This window comes from Pithys albifrons, chromosome 1 (assembly GCF_047495875.1).
Source record: "Pithys albifrons albifrons isolate INPA30051 chromosome 1, PitAlb_v1, whole genome shotgun sequence".
Taxonomy (NCBI): Eukaryota; Metazoa; Chordata; class Aves; order Passeriformes; family Thamnophilidae; genus Pithys; species Pithys albifrons.
In genome coordinates this window covers 56,307,971-56,333,551 of record NC_092458.1, presented here as the reverse complement: position 1 = coordinate 56,333,551, position 25,581 = coordinate 56,307,971, and the positions used below count along the sequence as shown (strand labels likewise).

General features: G+C 36.7%; 1 protein-coding gene across 4 annotated transcripts in view; it reads right to left on the bottom strand.

Annotated features, from left to right (window-relative positions):
- Positions 1–1,908: 1,908 nt before the first annotated feature.
- Positions 1,909–25,581, bottom strand: part of DGKH (diacylglycerol kinase eta) — a 167,829-nt gene continuing 144,156 nt past the window's right edge. For 2 of the 4 annotated variants that reach the window (XM_071550546.1, XM_071550558.1), the window contains exons 27-31: positions 24,680–24,772; positions 20,461–20,580; positions 19,997–20,105; positions 18,475–18,605; positions 1,909–12,703 (exon numbers count right to left, since the gene is read on the bottom strand). In XM_071550546.1, the coding sequence (XP_071406647.1) occupies positions 12,614–12,703; positions 18,475–18,605; positions 19,997–20,105; positions 20,461–20,580; positions 24,680–24,772 (543 nt within the window). In that variant the 3' untranslated portion in view covers positions 1,909–12,613. The remainder of the gene's footprint in view (positions 12,704–18,474; positions 18,606–19,996; positions 20,106–20,460; positions 20,581–24,679; positions 24,773–25,581) is intronic. The other 2 variants (XR_011697320.1, XM_071550568.1) reach the window with 2 other exon arrangements.

The following is a 25,581-nucleotide window of genomic DNA, read 5'->3' as shown; positions in this document are numbered from 1 at the left end:
TATTAGATGGCTGGGGAAGACCAACACCAAGATTCCACTGATTTTCAAACAGTATGCTTTAAAAACTGATCAGAACGACATTTATGTAATTAGGAAACAGTCTTCAATCACTCCAAAGAAAAAGGAGGAAACAACTAGTTAAATACACAACCAACTCAGGCTAATGCCATGCTCCCACATCTGCTTCCAGAACAGGCAGATTTTAATTTAAATACTTTTCTAAATTTCTAAACTTTTAGTGGCTTGAATGGCATCATTTAAAAATAATTTTCATTCCCCTCTTTTACCATCCTCTACTTACCAATATCCTAGTATTAGCATGAAATGAAGGAGCTACTCATACTGCATCAATTTCATTTTTGCCCTTGTAGTTTGTCACAGCATCCAAAATAAACATCTTTAAATAACTTGCTACTGATTTTGTATTTTAGACAAGACATCCATGCAGCCCTTTTTGATAAAATGTCTGGGCAATAACTTCATTAGATTTGCTTCAGGACTTGTAATATCAAATCTTTCCTGTCTACCACTTTCTCTTTTTTAAAGATTTTTATTAATTTAGTTATAGGAGTTAAAAAGTTAGCACAATTTCAGACTTCAGCAGCAGCTATTTGGTGCCACTGACACAAAGAGATTATGTGCCACAAGTACTCATTTAGCAAACTTTTCTTAAAATTATTAAAAACTTCCCTCAGCATATGGCCCAAGTTAAGACTTTAACATCCAATCACTTTTTATTCACAGAAATCTAATTTATGGGCAAGCCTACTTTATTATTCAGTCTAGCTGCTAGAAACAATTCTGGAGAGTTTACTGTGTCCAAGCACCATCACACCCAGTCTCCTCAGGTACTGCAGAGTGCCATCCCCAGGGTTGCCCCTGGCTTTACCCCATTAGCTGTTTCTCCTGCTACAGTCTCTCATTTATGTCACAGTTTTGACTATTGCAATGAACAATTTCAGCTTAGTTAATGAAATGGAATGCTCCTGAAACATACCCAAAATTAAAGTACAGGCTTCAGTCCTAAGAGAACTCTAAGCACCTGTAATTCATGGTGCATTAAAACCCCCAGCACTGACCTTTATAAGCATTCTGGATTATCCATAGAAATGTCTCTCCAACGTATGATCGCTTCAGGACAATAGGATTCCAACCACAAGACAACTGCCTTCATCAATCACAGGATTATTGGCTTCATGAACAGACTTAGGCTCCTACACAGTGTATATTTCCTTCTGTGTATGCCATTGATTGTAGTGACTTTCGCATCATGTCCTGTGTTAAGTACCAGCCTAGTAGTTCACTGATCTGCAACACGGTAGCTGATGATTGCCTGCAGAGTTGCCCTCTGGAATCAACTCAAATGAGTGTTTATCAGGCAGGGTTTGCGTTAGAGAGGTACAGTCTACACTACTAAGGAAAAATGTGTTTGCTTTACTGCCACTTACCTGTGGAATAACCAGTGCTACTGTATATTCTGTTTTAACAACTGTTGCTACTATGGATGCAAATGCAAATCTGTTTTTACACTTAATACACTGTATGCCAGCAAGATTTAGTGGAAGATCCCTGTAAATGTAAACACCTACGTGCACATTGACCTACTTACATATGGGTTTGCACATACCCATATAAAGTATGTATTAAAGCTGTATTCAAAGCTGTAATTTAAAACAATTTTCAAGCAGTCTCTGGCAGACTGTTTGATAGTCAATCATTCAAATTTCATTTTGTTTTAACATACAGGGTTTTCTTTTAAATTACAAAGGCAGGGACTTGCCATTGTATTGATTTCTACAGGGAATTTTTGTAGCAGCCCACATTTTCAATGGATAACATCTAAAATTCAGTGACATGATGTTCAAGGATTTCCAGACACAAAAATAATTCAAGGATTTCCATACACTGAATGCATTCTGTTTATTTGAGAAGGAAGATCTCATATGAGTGCCCATTATGGAAGGCATCTCTTATCATGTACAATAAAATCAACCATTGCTTCCAGCAGAATACAAAAATACACATCTCAGTGACTTCCATACAATAATAAATACATAATCATGCATCCAACAATAAAAAGGCACAGAAAACTGGTCACTTAGTAGTCATAAAAATTACTAACTATATTAACAAAGCCACCCAAATTATCTGTACAAGGAAATGTAACAATATATTCCAAAGGCGAAAACACATAAAACATCTTTAAAATAGTATATGCAATAAATACCTCAGTTGTTTTTATATATTAAAAATAAAACTGTGCCATTGTAAACAGTATGTAAACAAACAAAATTCACTGTTCCTTACCATTATTACAAGTAAATAAAGCCAAAAGTTACACCCCTGCTCTGTTAGATATACTTGATCGGCAAGTTTTGTCAGGCAGTTTAAAGGTTTACTCTTTTCTGCAGCAAACAGAGCCTGCTATGTGTATAATTTTAAGTATTAGAGCAATTGCTAAGCTTCAAAACTGACTACCCAGGATGTGGTAGGTCATCAAAGAGAACTGGAACTAAGAAAAGCAAGTCTTGGAGTGTTACGGACAAAAGTACATATAATAGTGTCAGTAAAACTCAGCTGCTTATATAACGCTGCTCTCCTATAGGTCTCCAGGGGCTGTACAGAGGTGGTAAGCATCGTTATTCCCGTGGGCAGAGAAAGTGAGGCACACAAAGGTTAACTGAGTTGCCCCCAGTCTTGCACCAGCTCCACGGTAGGAAAGTAAAGGCAGAATCCAGACCTCCAGCCATTTCCTCCTCATTTCCTCACATATCATGTGGCCTTTCAGACAAATCCGGGTATGTCCTGAACTCCAGCCCTGATTAGAATTGCAGAAAGATAACCGACATGCAGAAGGAAAGGTGTCTGCTCTCTTGGGTGCCCACCTGGCCCCACTAGCAGCTATGGAGGCTTGCCACCAGCTGCTGCAGCAGCACAACAGGAGCTTTCCCCCCCCAAATTTGTAATCAGATCCACATTAGCAGAATAGTGAGCCCAGGCAGTGCTCTGTGTGTCCTCCACAAGCTTACTGATTGCCTTGCCTGTTTATTCTTTTGAGGTCTGTTCCTAAAGCCAAAAAACTGGAAAGTTCAACCAAGGTGCGTACTTTCTCCCTTAGTAGTAAGGGGAAGAATGGGAATCTGAGCATGATCCTTGGAAAGATCCCTGTAAGTGGTGGGCATTTGCAAAGATGTCTTCAGAAAGAGCCTCATGAGGGAGTATGTCTTCCTTGCTATTTCTTCAGCTTTTGATAACCTTGGCATAACTACCTCATTTTACAAGTTTGACTATCCCTGGTATGACTGTCTATGATGAATATAAACTTAGATGGTCCCAACACATATATTTCAAAGTGCATGATAGCTCTCATTTGAAAATTAAATATTTAGCCTTAGATGAAATTAGGATGCATCTATTTAGCTGTTTCACAGCCTTATGCCTTTTTACAGGAAGAATATACTTAGAGCATACACAATTAAAAGATACCCTGTAAAGGGATTTAGGAAGCACTGCATTATGGTATTTTTCCTCCCTTGTGCTATTAAAGAACTGATCCTTCTGTCTCTAGACAAGTGATTTCTCTAATGTCAAGCAGTTGTCTGATTTGTCTTACCATTTTGTATTTTCATCATTTTAACCCATCCATGAATTATTAAATGTCGTTCAACAGACTGGCTGTGAAGATACCTCCATGTCTTGATGAGAAGTTTAAAGCAACACTTACTATACAACATTTTTTTCCAATAAGATACTTTTGGATAAGGTACTTTAAGTGTCTGATCCCAGATCTGCAGAGCCAGGTGAACTGCATGAAATCAGTAGGTATACAAATTAGACAGGACTACTTTTTATTCATCAACGAATACTTCTTCAGATTCACCTGCCACATTGCATTCCCTCTTTGTGGAGAGAGGTATGAAAGGTGATCTCTTTTTAGATGATTCTGTATTAAGTCTTACAAAAGCTATTTTAGAAGGTATTTTCTTAGACATACTCAAGGACCAGATCAGTGAAAAATTCTGTACATTCTCTGAGGCATTTATTCCCATCTGTGTTGTAGTTTGCAGGTTCTGTAGAAAAATCCAAATAGGAACTGCAGATTTCACATTGGGAAAAAATAAATACATTTCACTCATTTAAAAAAATTATCCCAGTAGGAAAATAGCCAGTAAACAATAGATTCAGAGAGGTTTAATCTTGGCCCCAGTGAGATCAATGGGAGTTCTGCCAAGGATTTCAAAAAAGCCAAAATTTCACCGAGAATCATATACAATTCTTTAGCTGACAACAATCATAAACATCCTGCCGCTCCATTGTATAAGTTAAATATTAATAAGTATCTGTAAACATCCTGAAATTCATCTGATATAAAAAATACTATAATAAAAACAATGCAGCATCTCAAGAACTGTATAAAGTTTTTTTGGCTCCACACATAAGTTGGCATCATGATGTTGGGCAAAACCAGGTATGTATATACATATATATGTACAGGTGTGCTCACACATACACCCTACAGACTAGACACTACTTTTCTACACACATCCATGCACAAATACTTGTAAGAGAACAACATTCATAGGTATGGCATTTAAAAGTCTAGCAATAATCAATCTGATAATAGTTTTCATGAGAGGAACAATTTCCCCCAACCCAAATCATCTGTAGGCTTACATGTAAATAATAAAACTGAAATACAAGAACAATCCCCAAGGAGGACTAAAATACTGTTTAAGGACAAGCACATGCCTAAATCCCAACCAATCTATATGTTTACTCCACAAGAAAAGTCATCATCTTTGCAAACAGCAACAAGGGGTAACAAAGGGCAGAAACTACCGAGTGCACACCAATTTTTAACTAAACCAGTACAAATCACATTATTTATTTCATTTTCCTATTGAAGATGGTTTTGAATGGGTTGGAAATCATGTGTTTGCTATTAACTGCTATTCAGACCCAAATATATGAGTTATGCAGAAAATTAGACAGTGTCACATCTCTGCAATGCTTCCATGTGCACTTTATGCATTCACTCATGCATGTTAAGTGGATTTCATTACAGAATTAACTAACAGTTGTACTTGACTGGAACACTAGTTTAACTTACAAGCCTGGCTAAAGACAGAAACCACTCATGTTGGGTTGGAACCCTCTCAGAACTTTTAAAATAGTTTCAGATGAAATCTATCCTTTTAAAATGCCAGAACGTAACTAAAAATACATTCATGCAAATCCATAGTGCTCGACATTTAAAGATACCTATTCTAGACATACAGATGTGACAGTGAGAAGTTTTTTTAGTACTAACTGATTGCCATCACTGTGAATTAAGACAAGTAGCTGCTAGTATTAGATTATATAAAATCATTTGTATGTGGTGACAGCAACAAAGAAGGACCTGAGGTCAGGTGCAGACATCAAGCCCTCTTCATCTTTCAGGAGCACTTCAACAGCTTGTAGTCTATGTATAAATGCCATCTATTGCGTATGTCATCTGCCACTGTGAATATTACCTTGTCCTTTGATGATCCCCTCAACATGCAAGCATATTAAATTACTAAGGTAACTGTCAGCTTTAGGGAAGTCCCATGTTTCAGCTCTTTTGGGATTCAAAGGATATGGTGTAAAAGGGTGGCTAATCAAACAAACTATTTCAGGACAGGTTCCCAAGCTATGCTCCTTCAGGTGAGAAATGGTAATTTTTGTCATATATAGAAAACTGCACTTTTCAAGGTGTACAATTTAAGGAGGCAGAAAGTATGGACATGACAAGTGACAGATGCCTGTAGAGAATCCTCTGGAATATGGTACAGTCCAAATGCCTATTTCAATATATAGAGATGGTGTCTTGTGAGACAACAGTGCTACTAGGGACCTTCACAGTGAGTATCTGCAGGCCTGTGTGCTGGTTGTAAACCTTCCTAAGCTGTCCAAGTAGAAAATCTTGTATCCTCAAAATTCTCACTACGAGCCCCTAGACCCTACTTGTCAGCACACATGCTCTCCCTCCCTGAAAACCAAGACCAAGCAGCCTCGAACAGCTTTCCTCAATCTTCCCCTTCACAAAATAATTGACTGTGACTGCAAGGAGATTTAGTCCCAAACAGGGCTTACTTCAACTAACACCAAGAGAAAATCATAGTTATATCTGTAACTCTTTCCCTGTTAATGACATTGTCAGATTATTAATTAAACTAATTTTTTTTATCCAAACAATACTTTAGTTTAATAAAATCAGGATTTAAAATGCTAATTCCTTTTAAATAGTCATAGTACGGATTTGGGGCACTGTGGAGATTCTATTTTTGGCTTTTCACAGAGTTCCATAATGAAAACAAACTATCCAATGTTACTTTCAGTTAATTTCTTCCTGTTTTCACCTTCCAGGTCACATGCTCTTGTATAGCTATAGCTGGATCAAACACAGCTTCCCAAAATAGTTGTTTCCAAATTTTGAATTTGAAAAAAAAGGAAATTAATTCCAAATTACTTTAAACTTTGTACCATATTACTTTTACCTTCAGTAGCTTTTTAATCCTAACACTAGTCTTTGAATCATACTATAAATATGTTTTTCCAAAGTATTTGTTCCATAGAATAAAATATTGATTGGTCACTTGCATACGTGTCCTGCTAATAGCTACCATAATTTTCATTATTTTAAATAGTCTTACATAGGTGGTAGAGTTAACCAAAACGACTTCTCTTTCCAAGGGCATTTCAGTAGTCATTGTTAATCATTAAACAGAGCTTCCAGCAGGGATTGCAAGCCTATAACTTAAAGGATTTTCATCCCCCATGGCTCTGCTAGGCTTTGTTACCTGAAGCCTTGGTCAATATGGATCTCCTGGAGCATCCTACAACTTTTCCTAGCTTGCCTGTCCAGCTGTTCTGAGCAGAAACATAGGGAGAAATGCAAGGGTCTCATTCTGCCAAGAAGCTTGGACGTCATCCAGACACAGGAGCTGGGAAGCAGCCTGAAAACATTAGTTAAGACATGACAGCATCAAACATAAATTGTGCACCAGCCTCTTTTGCCCTCACTAATATTAGCATCAGGTTATATGAACTCAAAATCCCATCAAAGAGCTTATCAAGTTTTTGTCAACTGGGAGACAAGGTCTTGAATTATTTTAAATAGATGTTTGTAATTCTGCCATGTACATGTACTAATTTTCTCTTGACTGCTCTGAAGGTGGTAGGTCTTTAATCGCTAGAGCTAAATTGTTTACAATTTGTCCAGGACTTGGGTCTGTATTCACCAGTATTTTGCTAGTTTTCAAAAGTGTTAAATGTGCTAATATTTTATTATTTATGTATGATGAGTGGATGATGTTTTAAGTTTAATTCTACAGACTGAAAAAAATCAAATCTTTCAAAATATTTTTTTCCAGTTAAAATATTAAGGGCAATCCCTATTATGAATTTTGGTAATAGCTCCAGCTGGCTACAGAAATAGTCTTCTGAAAATTTCCAGATGGTTTTCAAACTGATTACAATATCTGAGAAACAGAATGGGCTTCTGTATGGCAGAAATGAGTACTTCAAGTACATAAACTAACACTTAACAGAGCTATTAAACCTAATGCAACAGTAGTAGAAAACAACTAGATTTAAAAAAAAAAAAAACAAAAACAAAAAAACAGACCAAGTTCCACACTATATTCTGTATATAAATAGAGGATTTTATACAACCAGTAAAGAGTTTCTGTTGATAACTACCAAATGATGCTTTATCAATCCTGCTGATGCTACCATTCATCTCTGAAGAGGCAGCAGAGCTATTTTAAGTCCTATCTAAACTCCTTAGGTTCCTCAAGTCATCAAAAACTCATTCCTTTACTTAGGACAGCAATAGAGTCATGTACAGTTCCTGCAAACATTAAATCTTTGCAGTTAGAATAAGCAGCATCAAACCTGGATGATATGAAAATCATACCACAAAACATTAAATCCATGAAAACAGAATAAAAATATGGGAGGGCCTGTTTCATAAATGTAACACTCATGATGCTGCAGTTCAGAGGTGCATATGCTATTGGGGTGAAAAAATACATTGAGCATTACTCAAATAATTTTATGTGGCTCTCACTTCCTCATATGAGCGACAAAGATTTCCTGGTTGTAAGCTAAATAAATTGCTTCAGCTCAGTTATCCTTAACAATTTACATCCCTTGTGACTTTACCTTTCACAAAGACCTTTTGCACTGCTAATTATTAGTTACCAGAACTACTGAACTTATGAGTAAGAACTTACTATTTAGGGGCACAGAGAAAGCACTCCAGAAACAGTAGTAAACATTAGTAATGCAATCACTGATAGGAAGCATTAAGCAAAATGGAATGACTGTGGGGCTTTTGTCTTACGTGTCCATTGTGGAATTATAGCTATGAATAATGTCTAGTTTTACAACTGTTTTTAAAGTAGGACTATGAAACATCTTCTCATGTTTGCTTTATACATTAATTTTCCATTACATGTGAAAAAGGTGTCTCCTGACAGTCTTCCTGAAATAAAGATCAAATGCATTGAAAACCACTGATAATTTTACCCTTGAAATAAGATCTGTTCATTATGAAATTTTCATTAAGTAAATTAGCATTGCTGAGTTCAATTAAAAAGCAAAATTGGAAGGTTATCTATTGCTCTACAAAAGCATAGGAAAATATGAAACAGACCTTTATTTAAACAAAAAAATCAATTCCTCTCATACGAATTACAATTACAGAATATTGCAGCATGAATTTCTTTGGGCAGGGATAGAGAGATAAAGATGCTTTCTATTTATTATTTACAGGACCAAGCATGTTTACTCCAGTACCCAAACAAGAAATACTGGATTGAAATAGTCTGGGACGGTTTTTGATCATAAGCTTTACATTTTACTGCTCTTCCAAGAGAAAAATATTTTTCTTTGAAAGAAAGAGACATTCGGGAAAAAAAAAAGGGTTAAGGGGAAATACATAAAAATGTAGCAAAGAAAATTTGCACTTGCCAACATATAAAAAAATTAGTTTTTGATTTTTTTTCTTTATTGTAAAAAAAACCCCAACACCTACAACCATGAGTTTGCTTGATTTCATTCAGTTTGTAAGAAGGCATTAGGCATTATAAAGGCAAAACTTGCATGACCCAAATCAGAAGTTGCTATGGCAATTGAATCCATTGAACTGGGAAAATAATATTTGAAAATGAGAAAACAGAAACATGCATTTAGCAACCTGCTGCCATTTTAAAACATGCATTTCTCATCTTCCTCTCTCTGAGATGTAGAGCTTTTCCTCTATATGAATACCAGCCACTATAAAATATTCGGATTACTTTGTATTCCTTTCAGATTTTAATGTATGCTGACTGGCCACGGAAATCACGTGTATTCGAGTTGGGGAAAAATTCATCCAGTAAATTTTGTATAGTGATAGTGTTGATAAATGTAGCATGCTGAAACAGGCTTCACAAGATCTACTAAGGTAACTCATTTCCTAAACAACTGCTAAGGGATGTGTTTACCTTAGTTTTGTTGAAATATTGGGATGTATGCTTTGAAGCACTTTTAACAGTAGGATTAAATTAGAAAGAATAGCATTCATTATAAAATGTAGCTATTTATGTTCTTAGTTCTAGGAGCTGGGACCTTTACAGCACTAAGGAAAAAAATCAAGACTTGGAAATTAGAGAGTAACACTGTGTTGAAAAGTCTTTAGAAAAGTCACATCACTTAAACGCAATTAAAATCCATGATCTCAGCAGAGAATTCCCATTAAATGTTTTGAGCCTCCCTGTCAGACACATTTGCACTTTATAGCCAACACAAATCTAAGGCATAGAGTTGCATAAAATCTGCTCTCTTGCACATCTAATAAATACAGCATAAATGATGCTTACAGGTTTTTTTTTCTACTCTTGCATTTAAAAAAACTGCTTAGGACAATCAAAGTTAAATTCTTTGGTGGTCATTTAGAAAAATGAACTATACATAGATCATTGATCAGTTGTCCTATACTGAGGTAATTTGAGGAGTGTCATAAGAAAGTTGCGTTACAAACATTTTCCTGCTTTCCCTGCCTAAAAGCAGCTTCCATTTTTTAATATACTCAGCATAGACTCCTACAGTGACCTGAAGAGATCCTGTTCCATAGCCTGTCCTAAAGCATTGCATACTGCAAGGCTGAAAGTTGTAGAGAGATTGTATCCTACAATCAGGAAAGCAAAGGAAGTTCTTCTATGTATTAGGTCTTTGAATCAACCTGGAAGATTAAGTACACAGTCTACTGTAACATCAATATGCTAGAATGCTGCCACACATTAAAATACAGTGTAGCTTGTGCTGAACCAAAGAGAAAAGGAAATAAAATTCATGAAGACTTGACATATGTCATCTGAACGTCATTAAAGGAGTGAATGTCAAGTACACTAAAATAAAAAACAACCCATCAAACTCTCCATTGATTGCCTAACTTTTCATTTTTTGCATATGCTTTTCATACAACAGGATGAAAATCCTACCATTTGGCATTTTGGTTTGTTTTTTATGGAAAACCTAATAGAACATAGCCTTTTACTGTTGTTTGTTTACCAGAATAATCAATTATCTCCACAGAGATCCCAGAGTGGTGCATGATGAACCTACAGCAGCAGGAGCATAAAAAAACTATAACAATATAAATTACACCTGTTTTGCTCCTTTTGAGTTTTTTTTTCAATAAAACAATGAGGGAACTAGACTTTACTTTCCAAGGGATGAATCCTGTCTGCTTCCCAAGGAACAACTCCTATGATATGCATGAGAGGTGGAGGGCAAATCAGGATGCAGTACTTGACATTGGCCCCTTTATACAGAGGAAATAAGCTTTGGTAAAAAACAAAAGAAACCTTACTCTTCTGGTTCTGAGGAAAACATAAATAAATATTAGGATACTCTTTAACCTGCAAGAAATGTCAAAGCTGGTTAAGTAAAAGTCAAGTGTGTTCCTTGTGCTGCAATGACACATTGCGAGGAACAGCAGGGAGACAGCGATTCGGTGCAAGTTTTCTGTCAGGTGGTGCGATGTCATCTCATCTCAAGCATTTAAGTATGATTGTTTCTGTAGATATCTGAAAATTATTTTTCTGCTAGATTAATACTCCTGTGAAAAATTAACCAGGAAATTCAATTATGAACCTACATTTAAGTAAACTGTAAATAACCTTACAAATTCTAGTCTAGAACAATTTCTAAATAAAGATGGTGTTCATTTCCTTAAGCTGTTGACACTCATGGATTATTGTCTTGCATGTTATTCATCTTAGCATGCATAGTGTAAAACCTTAAGAGTTTTCGGGTTTCTTCATTTTTATGGTGTACTGATGTAGGAGAGCTGTCAAGAAACAAACTGATGCCTTTTTAAAGAAATGCATACAGATGCATTTTTAAATTCATAGTTAATTACTAATGAGTAAAAGCTTACCCCACAAAAATCAAATCAGCTGCTACATTTTAAATATCTTCTTTTGTATGATAAATAAAATTAAATTTTCCTGTAAAATTTTTTTCATTAGTCTTTTAACCTGCTTTTTGAACAGTAGAATAAATAAAACCATTAGTGCCTAAAAATTCAAATATGCTACAGCTGTTTAAGATAACTGAATAACTACATTAAAATGCACCATGAGAAAATTCTTTATAATTTTCCATGCAGGAAGCCAATTGATATTTTTGTGAGGTACCGATCTTTCAAAAATTCTCATAAGTTAGTTACCTGATAAACCTTCTGTACATGATATATTTAAAAATCTAACTGTACAGTATTTCAATCATATATAATCTGCTGAATATGGCACAAATGCTAAGTTTCCACACCCTTTGCCATAGAACACATTTTAGGCATAATACAACACTGAAGAATAGAAAAGTGCCTGAAATTAACAAAAAAAAAAAAAAAAGACACTCAAGTAGTAATAAATTAAATCTCATTCAAACTGATATAAAAGTTGTTCAAGTGTTTAAAGTATCAGATGTGTCATGCAACAGAACAACAGACAATTCAGGCAGGCACACCATGCATTATAGTTTGCATTCATGGTATCACAAGGTATCTCTTCCCCCTCCTCTGTGGCCAGTGAGTGCTGGATACCTGCGGCACTCCAGGCTCACGACTTGAACCTTCCAAAGCTCTTGGGCTCCAGCACGGGAGGTTTTACGGAGCTGTGCCTCGGAAGGATAACTGGACAACCTCATGCTGTACAGTGGCATCTTGCTGTAGCATAAAGAGAGGCATACTGAGCTGCATGTAAGCAAAGCAATCATTTCTTGATTATATTTTCCAGTCAGTGCAGTTCACCATCAACCAATCGATTTACCACTCTGGACGTATCCAAACTGGCCAATTTGCACACCAAGAAAATGTCTTCACAGAACATATCACCTTTTCCTTTTTTTTTTTTTGGCACAAATCCTTTCATACTCTTGCAGCAACTTCTTCACCACACAAGAATGCAGAGGTGCTAGCCTGTACAGACACCAGCACTCACTCTTCCACAGAGTAAACTACAGAGACAGCTCAGTGCCTGTAACAGCTCTACTTCTCCACCAACTTTCCCATCTCCCTCTAAGGAAAGCACCAGCATAATTACACTTCAGACAAAGGGGTGTTCTTGCCGAGCTCTTTAATTCCCTGGAGAATTCGCTTCATATGACCCACTTTCGTTATCCCCAGGTCCTACAGAAATTTAAACAAACAACAAAAAAAAAAAAAAAAAGAAGAGAGAAAGAAGGAAGCTTATTTACAAAAATTGAAAAAAAACCCCATTAAGATCTATTTATGCAACAGGTGTCTAGAATTGTGCTCACTGCAATCAGCATTAACAAGAAACTGTCAGCAAGTGATGCCTAACAAAAAAACTGCTGAGAGCGTACAATGAATCCCTCTCTGTCTTGCAGACTGAAAATTACTTACCTGCTCTACTGACAACACAAGGCACTCCAATATATATCAAAATCATCTCTGGCTTGACTTCTAAATATAAAAACCTTCAAAATTTCTGGCAAAAAAAGAACAATCTCCCCCTCCTCTCTAATACAGTGATTAAATGCATGGTAGGATGTGATGGATTAGAGCTTCTGTCCAGCAATGTCACTTGATCTGAGGCCCTATGATGTCTGCTTTAATCAACAAACACACATATCCCCAGTTTCTCAAGGGAAAGTGGATGTAACGGCTACAGGCATGTAGGACAACTTCCCTTTAGAGAGCAATAGAAAATAAAAGCATTTGCTTTTCATTCCAAAAAGGTTACATCTGCTAACATGGATCTTCTTTATTAGAGAGCTGGAAGAAAAATTCTCAGAGACAGGACAGTCACATCCCAAAGGAAAACATAAAAAGCACAAGAGTAAATCTCTTTGTAGCCACCACTAAATCATTCACTTCAGCTGAAATGTTTCTATTATTGGTTTCTGGGACCCATCTCTGTATGAGACAATGGACAAGTATTTTTTTGCAGCAAACATCCTTCAGTATTAGTAACAGTTTTAGCAGCATCTTTTTTCAGTTTGACTGGTCCAGTGGTCAGAGAAGCAGAATGGGATGCCCAGCTATGCTAATGATCCCCCACTGCACTAATGAATTTTCAGCTCAGTTTGGTGGAAATCTGTTTCCCTTATCTGTAAAACCCAGCTATGAAAAAGTGTTTAAAATCCTTGTGTCAATGATGTTGAGCAATTGTCAGAGTCAAACACTAGTTATTTGTAGACTAAACCTTTTAGAAATAGATAGTGATTAAATAAGTATCACAAAAAACTTTAAAAAGTTTCACTATCTATTTTTCTGAGGTTGAAATCCTTTCATTTTAATAGGAAGATTTTTCCATTTCAAAGACATTAAAAGGAAAGGACTGTAATTAGGCAGCTTGAAAAAATTGTTCTCATACAGAGTGGAAAACGAAACCATCAATATTTTTCTATACATACTCTACACAAAGACTGTATCTACCTTCTTACAGCCACAGAAACCTCAGAAAATCTGTATTTTATATTACTTAAAATTAGTGTGCAATTTATTTTGGAAGAAAGGGGTGGTAAGATGGGTATGAATTAATTACTTTATTATAAGGGTAGCACAGCCAAGATTAAGCAGAGGGATAAATTTTCAGAGAGTCAACACTGAATTCTGGTTATATCAGAGATGAAAAATACTTGGTTGTTTCTTCAGCTGAAAAGTATCAGTACTATAAATACATGGTCATCCTTTACAGCACTTTAGCACAAAGGTGTCAGCATTAAACAGTTCAGGATATATTCCTAAAAGTCCCCAAATCAAGTGATGTTGATAAACCTATCTGAAAAAAGCTCCTGATTTTCCAAATCACATTAATTTATATTTTATTTTTTTAATCTCAGTTATAATGGTGGTAGATATTTTTAAGACAATTAATGTAGGTAGTAGTCAAATTCATCCCAAAATGGCAGCAATATTTGTAATTGCAGATTTGTATAGTTTTTTTAATGCTGAATTTAATTTTCAAATGAATAAAAAATATACATGACACTGAAGTTAATGAAATAGCCTAGTAACTATGTGGAAGAAATTCTACATAAGTGAAAACCCACAAGGGTACTTTCCAAACGACAACAAGCCACACAAATTAAAGGTTAAGAATGTACAATTTTTTTCAGAACAAACATTTTTTCATGAGCAGAACTTCTGTTGGATAAGCAACATAGTGAGATGCTGTCAGACTTCAAAGTCAGAGGAAAGAATTATACTATGAAATTCCCAGAAAACTAATCCACTTTTCCCACCAACCTTTCTAAAGCATCCTCAACAACCCCTGTGTTTCAGAGGCAAGAGATTTTTGGTTTATTTCTGTTCCAGTTGAAGTTGCTGTAATGTACATCAGAACAGCAAGTATCAAGAGCCTCATCACAAATTCTGGGGACCCCTTTGATAAATTCTGCTACACTTGTGGGGGGAAAAAACAACCAACAACTCAGAATTGTTATGCTTGTGTAATAGCTTTTAATTTGGTGAAAACTAGAATTTATATATTCCTGACACTAGATGATATTGAGTATTATCAAGTTTACTGCTCATGCAGGAAAGTTTGCAGAAATTCATATCAGACTAAAGATTATCTGCTACATCAGCATATCATGTATCATTAAACAAAAGATCCCAAATATCTCTGCATTTTTGTCTTTCATCATCCTCTACATATTCTAATTGATATCTAATTAACAAAATTTTAATTTGCATAAAATATGGTTTTAAAGGCAAGACACTAGTATGAAGAAAAAAACATAGCTCTTCTTTTTCCCCGGCTATGGTCTTAAAACTACAGAACCACTTCTCCTTCTGCTCTCCCTAATCACTGTCATTTCCAGGCCCTTTTTTTGGCCAAATGTACCATCAATCTAATACTAGCAAAAAATTTATATAAACACTTCTTAATAACAAAATCTTCCAAAGGAGAAATCTACCCTACTTGCATTCCCAGTGTAAAAAGCCATCTGGCATGTGTGAAGTCTAACAAATCTGACAAAGCCTTTTCCATGCAAGAACTTTCCCAAAACATGGTGCTGTGAAACACAGGGATGAAGCGCCACAGTCCTCAGCGCACACTTTACCTTGACTGGCAATGTTCATCAGGGTAACATATGGCATGAAAACCCTTTCTCCAAGGAAACGCACATTGCCATGGAGCTCTAAGCAGACATCATCCTCTCATCCTACCAAATGTGTTGCAGTTCTGATTATGACTAAGTTCCATGCTCAGGAACCTTGTTATCAGTGCTAAGAACGCTAGTATTAATTTCAGAAAAATCAGTCTAGTTTTCAGTGAGTTTGCTTGTAAAATAAGGTTTAAAAAAAAGTCACACCAAGCTTTCTTTCTACAATTTCTACAGCATGATTTGCAATTCATGCCCAGTCAAGCAAAAGAAAATCATATGGGTGTAAAACTCTAAGATTCCCTTAAATAAAATCAGGCATAGGAGGTTGAAGAAAGGGTATTACTGCAGGGGCTGCATAGAAAGAGGTATTTGGTTCCTCTTGGAGGTATCCTGCATGTGCCAGTTGACACAGAGCTAACTGAGAATGGGATCCACAAGCTATGCAGACATATAATTAGAAGGGCCCAATTCTTTAGTTAACATATCAATCTATTTCAGCGATGGGTGCAAAGGAAGAGTTTCACCAAATCCTTTTTCATACTGCTTTTTATCTCCACTTTTGACCGCAGGAAGAAAGTTGGGCCCAGGGGATTCAATTAAAAGGGGCAATAATTTTTCCTGTTGCAGACATGACTGTGGATCAAGGGTGATCCCACTCAGCTTGTCAGGAAAAGCGACCCTTGCAGCGGAGGAGAGGCAAGGCAGATTATAACTTGCAAGAGCACTGAAGACTCATCTGCACACCTCAATAGCCAAAGGGAGGGAAGATTCACAGGGCAGCTTGCGACATGCTCCTCATTCCCATAGTACCACATTACACATCGTGCCAGCAATTCAGGTCACCAGTGGAACACTGCAGGCCTGAGCCATCTTTAATGGGCTCCTGCAGAGATCAGGCACCAACAGTGCTAAACTGCTATTTAAATTCAGTGTTACACTGAGTACAAGCCATGCTTGGCCAAAAGCCTGGCCTAGCCTATAAACAGCAATGATTTGGAAGCTCTCAGCATCTGCCAAGGAGCACATGGGGCGAATCTGGAGCAAGAGTTTGGTCCGCACAGGACATCCCCTTGGCAGCTTGTGTAGAGCAACTCCTTGTCCTGTGTATCTCCAGCAGCACTGGATAGAGGGGACAGCAGCCCTCTGTAGGCCCTCTAAGACAAGCTTTTAGGTCTTTCATGGCACAGATCTTTGGGATGGGGCTTTATTTATGCTGAATTGAATCAGCATGAGTCTTAGTGACAGGGATGACAGGTTGATGATAACCCTGCTGCAGATATTTACTTGGTTGGAATGCCAGTCCTCGGGGCACGTAGTCAGATTGGTGCCTATGAGAAACAAGGCATGGCCAGAAGCTGTGCCTAGTTTAGCATTGATCTTACCCACCTTTATTTATTCCAACAAGCTGGACTTTTTTTTTCTTTTTTTTTTTTACTTTTTTAAGAGTTCTTAACATTTTAGCAAATGTATGTATTGTGTGATGCTGAGTTTCCTAGATGAGTTTTAAGTTTGTTCAGCACTCATTCAGAACAGGGACTGGCAACATCCATCACTGGAACATTGTAGTTGATTGCTTGGGCAGTTTTCTGTTTCTAAATTTTTGCAGAAAGGGACTGTCCTGAAACTGCCTGTGCATGTCAGGAACCATCCTGAAACAAAGGAATTTCACTTCCATGGAAAGAAGCTTAGGTGATCTACTACCAAAGGGTAAAACAGTACACAACAGCCAAAGAGATTATCTCAAGCACAGCTATCTTCAGCTGCTGCGTTCTGCAACAGTCACACAATGCAAGCACCACCTTGTAACACCAGGATTTCATGCTATACAAGAAACTTTAAATAAAGTAACACATTCATATGAAAATATTGTCTGCATCTGCAGAATATTGCAGTGTGGCTAGAGCAATGACTTGCACTCTAAATGTAAATGTTTGCAATTTATACAATGTCCTATTTCCTCTCTTATGTGCTAAAAGCAGTTGCAAAACACATTACCAAGAACTTGTTGCTACCGAGTTCTGGGGAAAAAAGTAATGTAATGAATCCCCAAAGATACAGTCTCTATTACATATAATGGATGCACTTAAGTAATTCTTGAAAAGGACCAGTAAGCTCAAATAACAGTCTCAGACTGCTGAGTAAAATTTCTCCCTGTAAAATTTATTAATCTGATCTCAGAGAAAGAAAGTTTTACAATTTTGGAGTCAAAACAAAGTGCTCTTTTTAAAAATCTATATAGCCAAAATCAGGCAGAGGTCAGTCAGAGATAAGAAAATCTATTTTGACACACAAACACCAACACCATATAAGAAGTCCAGTGCCACAATTTATTAAGCTGCTTATCTCTCTCACACCCACTATATCCAATAAATATACAATACATCGCCTGGAGCAGATCAGCCCTTGCAATAGATGGATTCAAAATTATTATCACCACCTTCCACTGATCCAAACTGAATATGTTAAATGGAAACCATGAACTCTTGAAGATAACATATTACACTGATGTCAGTAAGATATCAAAAGTGCTTCTCCTATGCCTTCGACATAAACTGCAATGCTGTCATTCTACATAAAGTGCAAAAAAAAAAAGGAAATTTCAGATAACACAGATATTCTTTGCTGTGAGTTCAAGTCAGCACTTCAGAAAGTTAGCACTTCAGAAAGTCAGGCCCAAGGACAGCGCGTATTAGTTTATTGCATATTTGCACAGTGTAAGCCAAGCTACAAGCAACGACAAGTGCAAGGAAAGAAGAAAAGTTGGTTGTTGTTTTGTCAAAGAAAATGGTCAATAGCAGAAAAGTAGCACAAAGGAAATACCTTAAGATCTCGCCTTTCCAGATGTAAAAGCTCAGAGCCTCGGATGTCATGGCTGATGAAGATTTCTTTGTACTCTCCCAAACTGAGCAGATCCAGCCAAGCAGCAACTTCATCTGTGCCCCATTTTTGAACTACCAAAGTTAAGAGCAAAACCCCCTTAATTTCTACATGCTCAAATGCATCACAAGCAAAGGTTAGGCCAAAGAGAGTGGAAAACAGAGTAGAATTGCCGTGCTAGCAAAGGGAAAGGTTAGAGGTGTCATTTCCACAAAAACGGACAATTTCCTTTTTACATGCACGTTACAGGTTAGCAATTAACATGAGAAAGTATCTAAACAAAGTTGGGGTTCTTTGCTTTGCAGCCATGCTTTCAGCTTTACTCCAGTTTCTTCAGTAAAGCCTTTAAAACCTCATGTCCCAACAAATTCACATTAAACCAGCTTAGGATCAGTGACGCAGTCTAATGCTGTTCTACTTTATGCCATTAATTTATTAGTAGTCATCCAGGGAGAGGAGAAGCCTTCAAAAACTAATTAACATGTAAAATTAAAATAGCAACCATTTCTCAAATATAGCAATGGCAGCAAGCAAGTTCAGTTTTAATCAACAGGTTCTAGTATTCTGAATTAACAAAAGTACTCTTTAAGCCACTGTGTTACACAGGCCATTAAGAAGCTCTCTGTAAAACATTGTTCTCTAAGGTTAGTTGCCCACATTAGTCCTATTAAGACCACATTTATTAAAAAAATAGTTATGCTTATTGCTATAATTTTACTTCATTCAATGGTGATCACTTTATAATGAAGTGCAATCTGAAGTCTAATCTGAAAATTAAAGTTTGATCAACAACTGCAAGATTTTGCAGATTATGACCAATTGATTAAAAAGGTAATGATGTAGAAATCATCTGATCACGGATTACCTCCTGGACATAATCTTAAGGAAGAAAGTTCATGAATAAGAAAGGGAAGAGAGGAGAGTGGAGTTTGTTCAACTTGTAATTATAAAATCAGTATTGACTATCATGGTTTTTTCTTTGATCTGTGTCATTTGCTGAACTTATAACCCATCTGAAATTTAAGAATAACTGGTTAATTAAACCAGTGTGATAAAACCTATTGCACAATTTCTGGAACGAACCTGAAAAACACGAATTCGAGCTTCACAGGGAAACAACAGGGAAACAACCCATGGCTTGTATGGCTATGAGTTAATCAAATGTAACCACCAGCAGAGACACAGGTCCTGTTGCATGAAAAACTAAGTATTTTCACGGTACTTCTTTGGATCACTTGGAAGCATTGGGGTCCTACTGATTGCTTTCTAAATGCACTGAAAGAGATGTTTATCCTAATGAAGAAGTCAGACTTTACTCTTAGGTAGAAGGCATCATGTTACCTCTTACAAAAAACAAATAAAAATAAAATAAAAAAACCACAACAACAGAAAAAAACCCAAACAAACCACAAAATCACATTTTCCACAAATGCTACTGTTTTTCTTGTAATTTCAAAACACATACCAGGCTGAGAGCTGGTCTTATGCTTCTGAACTTTTTCTTTTTTAAACTTTGGCACTATACGAAACACTGTACTTCTGTTGTTTCTTTTAGCATAATCCAGAGGGGGATCCTGCATGAAAGAAGGGGCATAGTTACCTTTAATTAACAGAAAACATCAGTTACATGCTTCTGATGAGTATTCATAGTTAATCTCAAAAAGTAAGATCCAATTTTACCTCTGTAAAGGTAATATAACTCTATATGTGTTTCATTTATTAAATAACTATTCAAAACCTTTACATTCACAGAAGGGAACAAGAGATCAGAAAAAGCCCTAAGCTTAGAAGCTTGTTCACAGCAGGCAAGAAATGATCCAGCATCACTACTGAAATTGCCTCTCTATATTATCAAAGATTCTAACTTATTCTTCTCTGTCAAAAGAAAATTAAGTTCAGTTAAAATCAGGAAGTGTTAATCAAACTTACCTCATCATCATTTGGTTGAAAAACATAATAGAGCCAAGGAATCTCAGCCAGTTTTCTCAACTCTATTTCCACACTGTGCAAAGCATCAGACAACAGTTCTTCATGGGGAGCTTCTAACTGCTGTTTATAAACAGGCCAGAAAAACAGCATTTTTAGTTTGACTGAGATTGAACACTTAAATCTAGGTAAGTTGTTACGACACACAAACTCATGACTACCTCATGTTAAGTGTAAAACAAAAAGTGAAAATAAATAATCTTCCAAAATTACCTTCCTTCAGAGATGCATCAGACCACCTTGACACTACATCTAGCATGGTCCCAGACACAAAGGGATGACTGAGACAGCTGAGACATTTGGTGCAGACCAGTTGGACCTTGCTGTCAATCACTGTCAGCATTCACTGCACACCTGAGTCTTCACAGAGCAAGAGGTACCTGATAACACCACTATTAGGACACACTACAAATGGAAACTACCAGCACAAGGGAGAGAAAACCTGACCAGAAGAAAAAACATCTGGAAAAATCTTTGGATGGAAAGTGGTGTAAAAAAATTGAGTACATGGTAGTAAGCCTGAGTTAGTTTTTGCAAATGTCTTCAGATGGGAGATCACCTTCTCATGGTCAAGTAAGAGGAAATGGATCTTGCTGTAGATGCTTCATGCCCAAAGGTCTTCCATTACTGATAGGATGGATACCTGCACTATCCCTTCTAAATAGATGAGACATGGAGCAATAGACACTGCTCCTGGCTGAGGGTGGGAAGAACTCCTCAACAGGAGACAAACACATCCAGGACGTCAGCAAAGGCCAAAGGGTAAAAGAAGGTGTAAAAAGCTGGAGACTTGCTGGCCTGTGGCAATTTGTCTCTATCTACACTTTGAGAACCCCGTGGAGGTACCTGTTTTCTTTAAAACTCCAGTCTGAAAATGATTCTGCAGTTGTTGTGTGAGTGAACTTGTGTGGAAGAGGTAAGGCTGGCAGCTAGCTGATCCCTGGAAAAGCTGTTTTTTTGCTGAAACACCATTTTGAGGTAAAGAACTGAATCCTAGAACAAGTTTGCTTGGAATCACTAATAAAGCAATCTGAACATCTAGTTCTCTCTTTAAAGTAAAAATAGTCCCAAAGCAATGCAGAATGTCCTTTTGAAAGGATCTAATTACATTACATCCAAGTGAATGCATTTTTTAAATGGAGTTCAGAGAGAATTTTTGAACCATAGCGCCAGAAGAAGATTTTGACATTGTTGGGGTTGGGTAATAGATTGCAAGCCCCCATTAATTTATCATATCTAACAGAAACTGCTCTCCTTTGCTTCAGTAGTTTGCCTGTGTTTACCATCTTTCAAAGGAGAGACCATGTTTGGTAAGAGCTTGCTGTGTAGTATAGTAATACTGGAATACTGGAATAGCAATACTCCCTTTGCTATGCTATGATTTTCTCTTCTAAAGCTCAGGGAATTCAGTGTCCATAAGCAGACCTTGATGTTTCTTTAATATTACCTTTTTTTTTTCTCAATATGAATAGTTCAGTTAATCTGGAGCACAGTAGAAGAGCCACTTGTCTATGAAGAAGTTACAGTTTTTCTTGTGTTTTCATTTTTGAGAAATTATTGAAGTCATCTATTTTCTATAAGTGAATGAAGCAAAGAATTCTGTCTTTCTCAACAAGCACTTATCTAATTGCTTGAGTCTCAATGGAAAGAATTTTGCTTGGGGATAAAAAAAACTGCTTGTGTGATGGTTCTCCTGAAATAAACCCAAAATAATAGTGCAATTCTGGTACAGTAAGAATCAGAAATTTACTGTAAATTCTCCTCCTACAATATCCTGGGAAATCTTCCTATTTCCAAAATAAAAATAAACACTATGAATAAGACAATGAAAATAAAGAGCTTTTTCAATTCCTTTCCAATTTAATTTTTTAATATGAAAATATTTTATTTCAGTGAGCTCAAAGCATTTCATTCAGTTGAAATGAAAAATCCTTAATTAAGGGAATTAATTTTCCCTTAATACATTTGAAAACTGTGCTCTGTTCCAGACTGAAAATGCTTTTTAAAAATCAAGAATGGAAACAGTGCCTTTGGAAAGCATCTAGAAAAAACACAGTATTTTTAATTTTTTCCAAACTTTATTCCAGCCACAACCATCTGGGAGATTCCACAAATCCGCTTCATTGTCCCATCTTGAGGGACTTTGATCTTGTAGAATGCAACCCTGCCCATGGCAAGGGAGTTGGAACTGGATGATCTTTAAGGCCCCTTCCAATGCAAACCATTCTGTGATTTTCTGATATTTCACTACAAATTATATGTAGAACAGCATTAGTCATAGTTCTTACAGGAGGTGGCAGGAATCATGGTCTCATTTTACATGGATTTACAATTCTTTTATCTCCTTCAGGAACCATAACAGAAAGGCTGAAGAGCCAGTAAATGGCAACCAAAGAAGCAGCTTACCAAGTATCCTAGTTTAGTTACTGACTGGGGTTAAATCATGACACCAAGTAGCATAGGCAATAAAGACTTAGTTTACTGCTATCAGGAGCTTTGACCCCAGAAAAGGGGAGTAAGGGAGAACCAAAGAGGCCAAAAAAAAAAAAAAGGAGAGGAAGATATGAGAGAAAGAATTATGCCTTTTTCAGAGGAGAGAGATAATTTGGACAACAGTCCATGAAGGGGGTGGCTGATGGATCATGCAACACCTTACACTTCATCATTTTAACAAAATGAGGGACCAACATGCAAGCAACTTAAGCATTTATACAATACACGCAATAAGGTTAACCAGGGTGCCTTGGTATGGTGGCTGACTTTTCTAAACAAGCTTCATGTCCAATGAGTGTAATGGACATCACTGGAATATTATCTCAGTATCTTCCAAACAGTTTTTTATTAAAAAATGTACTTGATGTAGACTCATGAAGGCATTTGCACAGACCATAATGAGCAGCAGAAGTACCAAACATAAAAATTCAGAAATGGAAAAATTAATCAAATTAAGCTTTGAAGCTTGAACAAGGGACCAGTCCAACAACACAATGAGATCACAACTGGCTGCACAAAAGGTAATGTTTCAAGAGGAAGGTTTCCATAATAACATTTTTTCTAGAATTACCTTGACAAATTTCACCAGTCCTAATATAGCACCTCCAACTTAAATGTTTTCTCCTGATTTCTTTTCCTAAACTATTTTAGAATTTTGAAAAAATTCTCTGTTTTAATTCCCCATTAAATCTTATGGGGGATTAGTAATAGCAATTTGAAAAAAACCAGCAGATATTTTTCCCTTTTATTGGACCAAAAGATCTAATGAATAACTTTCCCTTTGAAAACATCATAAAATAAAACATATGGACCTAATTTTTTACTATTTCTAGAATTTAAACAATTATTAGCCTTTAGACCATGTTCACTTTTGGTTACTCTAAAATACACTCATACCATTTATCATTTGTGCAAAAAGGTATGTCAACCTGCATCAGTAAATTTCTACTCTAACTCAGCTAAATGAAAATATTCCTCTTAATGTCCACTTTTAATTCTAACACTTAAATAAGCAGTAAGTTAGTAATAAATCTGCTTTTGAAAGGAAATGTAACTGTTCTTAAGGGGTATCTTCTTAATGTAAAACTGGACCAGCATAGAAAATGTGACATCTCCTCTTCACAATGTCACATACAGAACTTTTCTAAAAACTACCAGTTAAAGATTATAAAATAACTCCTGACAGCTATTAGAACAAGGGTGATATTTACTTGCCCAGATTAGATCTGTAGAAGTTAAATGTATGAGCCTTAATAGCTTCCACCCCAGGTTCTCCTTAAACTCTGAAGAGGTCACATAATTGTACTCTAGAAGTTCTCTTAAATGCTGTATCTCCAAAAGATAATTTATTTTCCTAAGATAAGCCTCCAAGACAGATGAGTGTGACTCAACCTCAGCAGGGACCCTTACTTCTCTCCACTGATTATTAAGAAAAAGGGTCCAAGCAATGACCCAGCTATCTGAAGTGAGGCAAGGTGGATGCCAGCCTAGGACAAGAATTCATAACTCATTCTGATCCAACCACAAATGCAGTGTAACATCCTCCTGTCGACCTTACAGAGCTTCTTTCAGCGTATCATAAATTCTGTACCAATGTAAAAAAATCAGCAAAGAACAAACCACAGATAATCTGAAGGAAGGAATAAAACCATGTGTCTTGGGATCTTACCAAAGGAACTCGTCCTACTAGCAGAGATTCTGTTTCATTATGCAAGGCCTTCACATTGACAGCTATCTCCATGGCAGTGTTTCTGGTAAGGCTCTGGGGAATAAGAAACATAAGCATTTGAAGTGATGCAAGTCAGACTAAGTTCTTTGGGCTTACAGCACAGACCTTAAGTGACTTCTCCTATTAGAAATAGGTCAATTTAGTTCTAAACTGACAACTTTTTCAGCACTGAGAATAGAAACAAAAAATACAGTATCTATTTACGGTCTTCTGTTCAATTTCATTTAGTGTGACCTTAATACAATCCTGAAGATCATCAAGTGACCAGCCACCTGTGAGATGAATCCACAATTTTATGTATGACAGAGACCAGCAGAAAAGTTGTGGGTGTCATTTAACAGGAACTCTTGATCTCAATTTTTCACCTGATCCTTAGCAGAAGGAAGCTACTAGTCATACTTAAGGAGGTAAAGGGCAACTAATATATTTATCATGTCTAAATTTAGGTTAGATACAGTCTCTACCTAATGATATTTTCTGGGTCCAGAAACACCCAGATTGTTTAGTGTTAAGAGAGAAACCAGGAAATGCATGTCCCCTCAGCTCATGTGTGTTCTCTACATAGCACCTGAATAGCAATTAAGCATGAAAATTTCTCTGAAAGCATCCACAGAAATTGAACTTTATGTAGTAACAGAACCATGCCTCCACTCTGTCTGGGGACATGGCTACAGTTGTCTGTGGGCAGATGTGAGCTCAGTTTGCCTATTGTTTTTGCTGTTTGCACCACCTCGATTGAACAAGCACTGCTGCATCCCTGCAGGAGGAATATCCTTGGCTGTGGGCCTCCATTGCTGATGGACCCAATTATTCACTGCTTCCAAAAGCCAACAGTCACACTC